Source organism: Vollenhovia emeryi, unplaced genomic scaffold (assembly GCF_000949405.1).
Source record: "Vollenhovia emeryi isolate VEMERY1.0 unplaced genomic scaffold, V.emery_V1.0 DF939122.1, whole genome shotgun sequence".
In the NCBI taxonomy this organism is placed as follows: domain Eukaryota; kingdom Metazoa; phylum Arthropoda; class Insecta; order Hymenoptera; family Formicidae; genus Vollenhovia; species Vollenhovia emeryi.
The window spans coordinates 312,352-322,825 of NW_011967244.1; the positions used below are offsets into that span (position 1 = coordinate 312,352).

At 38.2% G+C, this 10,474-nt stretch overlaps 1 protein-coding gene across 1 annotated transcript in view; it reads left to right on the forward strand.

Moving 5' to 3' along the window:
- The window catches only part of LOC105569844 (thyrotropin-releasing hormone-degrading ectoenzyme-like), an 11,444-nt gene extending 2,538 nt beyond the window's left edge, over positions 1-8,906 (forward strand). Inside the window, exons 4-15 of the mRNA XM_012026607.1 lie at positions 1,402-1,557; positions 2,150-2,458; positions 2,680-2,863; positions 3,184-3,612; positions 4,322-4,526; positions 5,388-5,641; positions 6,918-7,108; positions 7,279-7,440; positions 7,613-7,774; positions 7,954-8,026; positions 8,183-8,287; positions 8,608-8,906. Of these exons, the coding sequence (XP_011881997.1) occupies positions 1,402-1,557; positions 2,150-2,458; positions 2,680-2,863; positions 3,184-3,612; positions 4,322-4,526; positions 5,388-5,641; positions 6,918-7,108; positions 7,279-7,440; positions 7,613-7,774; positions 7,954-8,026; positions 8,183-8,287; positions 8,608-8,676 (2,299 nt within the window). The 3' untranslated portion in view covers positions 8,677-8,906. The remainder of the gene's footprint in view (positions 1-1,401; positions 1,558-2,149; positions 2,459-2,679; positions 2,864-3,183; positions 3,613-4,321; positions 4,527-5,387; positions 5,642-6,917; positions 7,109-7,278; positions 7,441-7,612; positions 7,775-7,953; positions 8,027-8,182; positions 8,288-8,607) is intronic.
- Positions 8,907-10,474: the final 1,568 nt, after the last annotated feature.

Genomic DNA, 10,474 nt, shown 5'->3' on the forward strand with positions numbered 1-10,474 from the left:
TAGAGGACATTGCAACCACCACAAACCGTATGGTCGAAACGTCGGAATCAAACAAGTAAATATAGCGTCTGCTATAGCCTAATGTCGTTTAACAATTCTTTTTACTGCTAATTGACTACTGGCGATTCATATTCTTTCGTTGTTAAAAATATGTGATGTCAAGCCTCAAAGAGCTGTCAAATTTCCTCAAAGCATTGTAGGTACCTTGTGACTTTACTTATAGTAAGCGTTTGCTTGCAGAGGTTGGTGACATCATATATTTAATAGCACATTTCAAGCCTTGTAACATTTATTATTAAGATCTACTTTTTCTATAAAATAATATTAACCCTCCAAGTGCTTCTTCGAGCGATCGGCCTCTATCCCAGTGAACACCAAGTAATAGTTACATAACATCGATATTACAATTTCCTACTTATTGTTAGCAATGTAAATGCAGTACAACTTGGGTGTTATATTACATTTATCTTGTTGAGTAAGAAATTATAATATAGATGTTATGTAACTGTTACTTGGCGTTTACCAGGATGTTAAAAAGTACAACTTCAACATTTTTTCTTTCTTTTATTTCATCGGCAACCAGGTCTGAAATTTCGCGTACTAGATAGATAAAACTTACAACTACAATATACTCAAATTAAAACTTTTTTCTACTTTTGGACGATTTATGCATTATATTAACACATATCAGTTTCAACGGTAAATTTAATTTCTATATCCTTTACAACGTTACATGTAACTTACACCCGCTCTCTGAAAGTCACTCAGTGGATTATCACTGAAAACAGTGAATGGTCACTGATTTACAGTTAGAGATAAGCTAGAGATATGGGATAGCAAAGTTTCTGCTAAATTAATTGGCACCATCTGTTGGTTTCACCGTGGATTTATTGCCCTTGGAGTGAAATCTGTTTAGTGGGAAATTGATTGTTGGATCGTGTAATTGTTGCGAAAAAAGATTGAATTTGGACGTTGAAAACCTGCTATCTCATATTAGAATCCTATCTCATAATAGAGAACTTTTCTCTATAAGTACACGAAGAGAATTTTCTCTTAAAATTTATTCTGAAAATCATGTAATCGCGGGGCAACATGACATTTTGAAGAACTTCATGAGAGTTTTTTGAAATTTTATTATACTTAGTACACACTTTACTAGTCAAATGTATGGTAAAATTTCAAAAAACTCTCTTAAAATTGTCCAAAATGTCAAATCGTTCCACGATTACATGATTTTCAGGATAAATTTTAAGAGGAAATTCTCTCCGTGTATACGACTGCAATTTTCAGTAGTATATTTATGACTGCAGATCAGTGACTATGATATTCACTGTTTTTAGTGATACTTCGCTGATTGACTTTTAGAGAGCGCATATTGCGAAATCGGACGTCTCTTTCCAGATGGATAGCGGTGTCGAACTTCTCCCCGGATTACGCTCGAACAGCTTACCCGTGTTTCGACGAGCCGTGGATCAAGACGCCGTTTCGCATCTCGATCGGCAGAGAGTCGAGCATGCGATCGCACTCGAACTCAATGCGCAAAGTCACCGAGGAAATGTAAAAGAGAGCGATTCACATCCGCATCGCCTAATTGCATCCCCCCTTAGGAAAATATACCTTAGAAAACCTTAAAATTTTACTTCAGAAAAATAAGAGATGTTGAAAGTACACTGAGAAAAATGTCCGATTAAATATAATTGGATAATCCAATTACATGATAACAAACGGATATGTCCGATTAAATTGTATATCCGATGAAAAATTTGATCGGTTTTTCAATCAAATTTCATCGGTAATTGCATTTCATCGGATAAATTTCATCGGATATATCCATAATTTAATCGGAAAACGTAATCGGAAAAATTAACCATTGGACATACTATTTAATTGGTTTATCCGATGAAAATTTTTCTCAGTGTAAATTTGAACACTTTAAACTTTTATTTAAGGTAAAATTTCTTAAGTAAACTTGTGACTTCTTTAAGTAAACTCTTATTGTTAGACGTGAAAAATTACTTTAAAAAATTTTAATTTCACTTAAAGTAAATTTTCCCAAGGGCTCCCCGAATGCTGCAAAGTCTTACTTGTGTAATTATGACGTTTCGGTTAAAGAATAATCCGAGTTTAATCCAGTCTCCCTTTTCCGCAGACACGGCATGCCAGGGTACGTCTGGGACCATTATGAGAAAACCTTCCGGATGCCCACTTACTTGGTCGCCTTTATGGTCACCGATTTTTCGAGTTACGACGTCGCCGTCGCCGATCGACCGTCGCACACGATCTTCTTCAGGAAAGAGATCGAGAACGACACGAGATACATCGGCGAACTGGTATCAAAGGTTCTCCGTGTAATACAGAATCTTACTGGATTTTATTACGAATTAGATAAACTGGATGTGATCGTGGTTCCTGAATTAGGATATGCCGCGATGGAAAACTGGGGCCTCATAGCGTTTCGGTAAACGAATTATTTTTCCGCAATAATCCGACCTTTTTTTTGCGAAAGGTATTAGATATATTCTGGAATTGTCGTCTTTAAATGTGATTTGCACTCGAGTCTTCCTCAACGAGAATTTACGATCACAACTTCTTTAGAATGCTGCGTTTTTTTTCACACAGCAAATTAATTGTGAGAATTTTGTGTACGATGGAGATTAGAAGTCATATTGATATTTTCAGGGAAGATGTTATACTTATAAGGAAAGACGACAGCATTGTTGAAACGAAAAAGTCACTGGCTAATATTGTGGCGCACGAAGTCGCTCATCAATGGTTCGGTAATTTGGTAACGCCAAAGTGGTGGGACGAAGTGTGGCTGAAAGAAGGATTTTCCACATTTTTCGGCTTTCTAGCGCTAAATGCGGTAAAGTGCGAATACAAATCAACTTCCTACAAAGAAACAATTGTCTGAAATCTACTACTTATAATTACTGCAATAAATATCACCAAATACTTCAATGTTACTAACAATTATATAAATAATAACGAAGACTTGGCGAAGCTGAAAGGAAATCGATAGTTGTTATTTTGATTTAAAAAGAATTTTTTCACAATTGATTGATAATTTCTCGACATCTCTGTCACGTTTTTATCTTGTTTTAATAATTTCATGAGAATGAATCTTATCGTTATGGTGTTGTGGCACTTATCCGACGGCTGTGATTAATTCGCTTGATCCTGCAGCTCGAGCCTGCATCCTGGGACCTGCGGGCCCATTTCCTGATCGAGTGTCACGACGTGTTTGACAGCGACGCCGACGAAGCGGCACACCCGTTGCATATCGATCTGGGGAAACTGAGCGGGCTCACCGGCATCTTCGATTTGACGTCGTACGTCAAGGGTAATTGCATGGCGCACATGATCTATCATTTTCTGGGCGAGCGGATCTTCCTCTCGTCTGTGCGCCACTACATGCGCACGTACCACTATCGCAACGCTGATCAGGAGGATCTCTGGAGCGCTTTTCAGGTGGAGATCGATGAAGCGAAGGGGCTACCGGCTTCCTCAGGGCCCCGAATGAAGGACGTTATGCGAACTTGGACGTATCAGGCCGGCTTCCCTGTCCTGCGCGTCCAACAGAATCGAGAAACCGGTGCGATCGAGCTTATGCAGGTGTGCCGATGTTTATCGCAGATCGATCTCCGAGCGCGTTTCTTCATCTTGTTTCGTCGACGACAAATTATTTATCGATGGAATGCATTTACGACGATATTAATCATCGTTATTCTCTTAGCGCAACGGGAAGAAAAAGGAAGTTGTGTGGTTTAACTACTCGCGAATAAATTACACAGAATGCCTCCATTTTTTTTTTCAGAACCTCCGATTAATTCGGATCAATTTCTTTCTTAGCGAAAATTTGATGGGTTCCATATTTAATCCTGGCTTCTCAATTTTTCAAATTAACGAAGCTTTACGTTAAAAGAGACGTGTCAATGCAAATTATATTGTACATCGTACGCGGCATGTACGCATATTAAAAAGTTCATTTTGCTGTCAACTTACTTTTCATCTCGGAAGATACAAAGTATATCAAGTTGTCTGCATAATCGATAATTCCTTCCAACTCCAATGCCCTCCGTTGTTCATACTTTGCACGTTTGCGCGGGCGTATTGTACAAGCAACAAGCCTCTCGTATAAAAATACAGAGCATCACAAATATCTTTTATGAACAAAACTGCAATTTACAATCTCCATTATAATATTATAATACGGCCATTATGAAGAGCGAATTAAATAGAGAAGTGAAACGCATCATTATGAAATTGAATCCATAGTGGATGTCGATAAAAATTGCTCGATTATGCGATGTTTGTGTTTCAGGACCGATTTTATCATTACGGCCTAAATAGTACGAGCGAAGAGTTATGGCACATCCCGTTGACGTGGACAACCGAAAATGAACAGCAATTTAGTAATACCCTGCCGAAGGCATGGATGGTCAAGAAACGCATGAAAATTAACGACATTGCTTTGAGCCGGGCGACTTCCAACAACCAGTGGATTCTGTTTAATATCAATCAAACGGGTAATATCACTGTCGTAACGCATGCCGATCAATTAAGGAGATAGTACACAACGTAATATTTTTACCGACAATAACTGGTGTCGATCAATTTGGAAACAAACTCGAGCCACTTCATAAATTCATAAGGAATTTGTCTTATATACAGGGTGTCGGATTCGATTTGGACCACTCCAAAGATTATAGTAGATTGGGTCAAACTGAGAAGAAAAGTTATATACTATTTTACAAAATCCGTAATTATTATCGCGTAATTAAGAAAAACGTCTGAGCCAATAAGTGCACGGAGGAGCGGAAGGCCGGACTCGGCAGACATGCAAAATGGTGTATTTGTTGACATCTCTCAAGATCCGATAGCGAGAGGTGGAGTCACGCATCGATTGATGAGAGATGGTGGCGAGCGGGGAGCGGTGAGCGGGTGAACGGCGCGCAGCGAGCGAACGCGCGACATATGACACCGCGCCGAAAAAGTTTTTCTGGTGGTAGGAGAATAATACACCATTTTGCATGTCTGCCGAGTCCGGCCTTCCGCTCCTCCGTGCACTTATTGGCTCAGACGTTTTTCTTAATTATGCGATGATAATTACGGATTTTGTAAAATGGTATATAACTTTTCTTCTCAGTTTGACCCAATCTACTATAATCTTTGGAGTGGTCCAAATCGAATCCGACACCCTGTATAGGGTGTTCAGAAACGCGTCTTGTCTCTGCCGCAGTTAGCGGACGTTAGAAATTTATCGCAACGCCGAGCGAGGAAGATTAACAATTTTCCAGCTATAATATCTATTCTTCTCGGAAACCGCGTGGCCTCCGAACTTGCCCACAGGGCCTCCATTAACAGTTGATCTCTATCGTTATTTACAGCATTGTACCGTGTCAACTATGACGTAGAAAACTGGCAACTGTTGGCAAAGTCCTTCCAAGCTCTACCGGAAGTAACGAAAGCGCAGGTACTGGTCGACTCGTTTGCGATGGTGACCGCCGAGCTGCTCGATAAGAAAATTATGTGGAATATCCTTGAGAAAGTGGCGTCAGAAAGTGGAGAAATATTGTGGACACCCGCGCTGCGTTTATTGACCACCGTCCAGGATCGTCTTTGGGACTCGGACTTGTTCGAGGTAATACTTTAAGTTACGCGCTTATGGACAATATTCAAATAATAAAGTTTAATTAAAGTGTCACCCTTTTTTGTGTCAATTATGAGGATCGAGGCCACTTGGACGGCACGGAGAGACGATCGTGCACACGCCAAGTGGCGTAAATCCCTTAAATATCCGCGGTACTTTCGCTACATTCCAACCGCGGCTCCGCCAGGTTCGTTTGTCCTTCCAAGTAGATTTGCGCGAGATTATTAAGGCGAGCAAATTTCCTTTTATTATTAATTTATACGGCCGCGGCGCGATAAGATATGCGAGATATAATCGACGTCGCTTCGCGCGATCTGAATTGTCCGCTATGCAGTTCTGGCTTATGTCGTTATTACGCGCAGTTAAGGCTTAAGTATGGCATTATAAAACGTATGATTAGCCCTGGGACAGATATATAAGTGATCATCGGCCCATCGGCCGTCGTTACGATTCGACGTTCTCAATTAGGTCGGAGGACTCAATCATTATTTGCACCGAAATACGAGGCACGTAACATTTAATTAAGCACTCGCGCCGACCAATATTGCCGTAACAGTTCCCTTTTCACAGAAGCCATTATTGCAAAAATATACGAGAGGAGAGGCCTCACCGCGAGTCGAGAGGCGGGCCCCGCGGTTTCTTCAGGCGCTCCACGTCCGTAAACCTAACGTGCCAAATTAAATAAATACGTTGCGGCGTATCTCTGCGTTTTAATCCACCCGGTTTATTGCTCGTAAATTCTGGATAAATGGAATTACTTACTCTTACTTCTTGTGCGAATCAACCGCAGATCTCTATAATGTTGCGATAAATATCGCTCCCGGTTACTTTACCTTCTTCCTCGCAATTTCACAAGAACACTTTGATGTTTTTAAAGACGAAACGGAATCCTCTGAAACAGGAGAGTGATATTCGCTCGATACGGTAGCGGCAGTTTTTCTTTCTCAAGAAAACGAGATGCAACGAGAAGACCAAAAAAAAAGAAAAACAATCTTCTCTATCTGACATAATAATATCAGATTGTTACATTTTTCTGTAAACATTTTTTAATTGTCCTTCCTTTTTTATAATATTTAATTAAATTTATCTAATTTAAGACATTTAATTAATTAATATTGAAGAAAAACTTGATGCAGATAATTTTCTATTGAAATCTTGAGCTTGATGCGATTAATTTTTTTTATCTAATTTAACTCGTTTCTCTCAGAGTCTGCCTCTGCATTCTTGTATTTAAACAAAAAGCGGAAATTTGTTCGACTTGTTCCAGTTCGTCATGTGCACGTTTATAGATAAAGTGTATAGCAAGGTGGCACCGACGGTGATTCTTAAGGAACCCACGATGTGGACAAAATTCGAGATAGACTTAATGAAATCGGCGTGTTCAGTCGACAATCAAGCATGTTTAACGGCAGTCCTTGACTTCGCTCGAAAAATGCTACACAACGAATCGTCGAACTAGTACGTATCTAGCGACGTAACTGTAAATACTATCTGTTTTACTAAACCGTATATTTTAACGTTAATTAAAAATCGTGACATTGCATTTCGCATTGAATTTACGCGTAAATACGGGCGACAGCCTTTAACACATTTAGATACTGAAGAAGAAAAATTATCCGTTAAATTAGTTCACCAGAAGAGTTTCGTAGCTGGACGTACTGCACACTCGTGAAAGTCGTCACGGAGGAACAATGGCTGGCACTCCTGAAAAGATACAACGAATCAGCGTATGATAAGAAAAGCCTTGCGTTCGCATTGGGATGTCATGTTAACGCGAGTCTGTTGCAGAGGTGAGACACGTTCCGGATCGCGGTAAAATAAAATTATTTACATCGAATGATGCTTAGTAGACAATCGCGGTATAAAGGGGACCAAACGTTCGTTTTGATTATATCGACTTATTGTAGAATATATTACTTAAATATATATTACAATTCCTTTCTTTGCATATTATTATTCCAGATATTTATCTATAATGTATTCTCAAAGAAATGTATCGTCTGAATACGCAGAACTAGCTCTGAAGTCCATCGCCTCGAATCCACACGGATACCGCGTCGCAATAGAATTCCTAGCTCAACATTGGAATAAGTTTAACACGAACACCACAGAAGATGATAATTAGTAAGTTAAGTCAGGTTTACGACAGGCAGCGAAATAACGCTATTCTGTTTCAAACAGTTGGAAAAAATAACTATAAAAAATTTCATCAGTGTGTCGATTCTTTTCTACATATTTTATACGATCGTCGTCCGACTATAATATTATTTCTCGTTGTTACATTTTCGTTGCTCCATTTCCAGCGCAAACGTTACCTTGAACGAAGTATTGAATGCCCTCTCGAAATGCATTCGTCAAGAACGGGATGTGGAATGGGTAAGAAAATTGCGTGAGTGAGAAACTTAACAAGGATCGAAAAGCGAACCCCGATATCTTTCTCTGAAAACCGATATATATATATGCATATACCTCGCGGGTATTAAAAGTATCAAATCATTATGTAACGGTCGCTCTCTTTTTTTTTCTCCTCAGCTAATGCGGCTGAGAGGCAAGAGTGAGAAGTACGACACCATCATCGGGAAAGTTATTAATAGAGTCCAGACCAACGTTATGTGGTACAAGAAGCAGAAAAACGAGGTAACAACCGAGTTTGATTGCTGAAAAAGTGAAATGAATTCTGCACAGTCAAAAATACTAAGCTACTAATCGTATTAAAATCAATACGTTTTGTACATTTTTTACGATTTTATTAATTGGTAATTATAACTTTATGGCATCTAATGTAGTTGTCATAATTTATCTATTATAGCTTGTATTTTATTTTAATGATGAAGAAAGAGAATATGAACACGATAAAGTGTACCTATTTGTTTTATAAACTTTAATGTTGTTAATTAAAAAATCTATTATCTTTACGAACTGTTAAGATCTAATTCTTCACTGTACTTTTTCTGCAGACGTTGAAGATACTAGAAGAAATTTCTACGAGACATGCCGAGACAAGAGAGTGCAGAAAACGAAGTTAATAGATGTATTCTGGATAAAAATTTATTCAAGACAGTGCAACCGTGCGACTTAACATGATCAAATAACATGATCAATTACGTATAATTAATATAATTTACTTTATATAAATTTTGATGCCACGACGTTGCAATCAAAAATTAAATTTAATTATAGTTGTTATTTATCAAGAAAAAGATAACAAACGAACGTGCATTTTTTATAGGATCAAATAAAGAAAACTTGTAAATAATTGTAAGTGCTAGCATTTCCCTCCAGCAGAAATTAACAAATAAATCAATATATATAGTAAAAGCCAAAGTATCGCGCATTATATGCACATTGTAATAACGTACCGGTTCTTCTAGTCTTAAACAATACAGTTAAGAAGATAATATTTCTCGTTTCCAACTTGCCCCATTCGAGATTATCTCTTGAATATCGAGCTGAGATCGAAGATAATGTCTCAATGTCAGAAGTAGTCGGTATTCAAAGTCAGCGTTGATGCTAAGGCGCGGACGCCGCGATGTCATCGGGGTATCATCAGCATCCCCCGAAGGGTACGAGGGAGTTGCGAGAAGTTCTTGCCGCGAAAAGTGACGGCGGTGCCCCGGTCCTAACCGAACAGTAACGAGCCGGGCTTTCGTGTGGTCGGAGAATGTTGCTAAGTAAGGGATTGATTCACGGGCAGTTATAATACTGCCAAACCGAAGAGCCCTAATAGATTCAGGTCAATGCCACTACCGTTCTTCGAAGTCGTTTATTATGTGGGAAGAGCGGGCCCTGTTTCTCATGCCACACAGGTCGCCGGTAACCAGTGTGTGCAGCGGACTCCGCGTCGAGAGGATTCACTGCAACACCGAGAACCCGAAGTCGAGATAGAAGGACCCTCTAAGAGGACCCTTTTCCTTCGCACGATACCTTCTTTTATTCCGCGTGTGTCTCGATGTAGTTCATTGAATAAAAATAACATGCATTCCATTAATTTTTTTCATACATGTACACATTATAAATGTTGTATATATTTATAGAGTCCTTCTTATGCCAAAACCATGAATACAAATTTTCAGAAAATAGTTAAATGTTTGAGCCTGAAATGAAATCTAATCTTCAGTTTTTACTTCAGACTAAAATTTAAATATATAAGTTTAAATTTGCCAAACTTGACTAGACTAATATAATTAAGTCAGGTACTGATTCAGTTTTCTAGCTGTAAATCTTTTTACATTTTCTTATCATGATAAATAAAATTTCTGATATATAATGAAGTTATTCGTGATTTTGTGTTATCTAATCTGTTTCAGGAAATGCTAAATGGTTACGTATACTCTCTTTAAAAATCAAAATTAGAAGAGTTTGCTAAAGGAAGTTGATTGGTAACTTTCTCACGCTTGAATAGTTGCCCTTTGGTAAAAGAATCTCACGCCAAGCTGTTTTGACCGGCATAGTTACACGAGTGGTATTCACGTCCATTTTTGAAGTATGTTTCTAGTATAAGTCACGTATAAAGATATTTAACGACCGTCGGGTTATGGATTAATGTAAAAATAATATACACCGCATTCGTATGTATACAAACAATACGAAACATCGACATCGTTTTTGCACGTATAAAATATTGAATAGAAACGAAATTAACGTAAATAACTTAATACTAATTTGTAGACATCTGTAAAAGTTCTAGATTCGAAAAGTAATTAAATCCTTTCGAATACATATTTTTCAAATTAGTATATACTACATGCTATAAAAATAACGGTATATAAATAAACATTTTTATATACTTTTGTAATAATAAATGTTTAAAATGAAGGACCACAG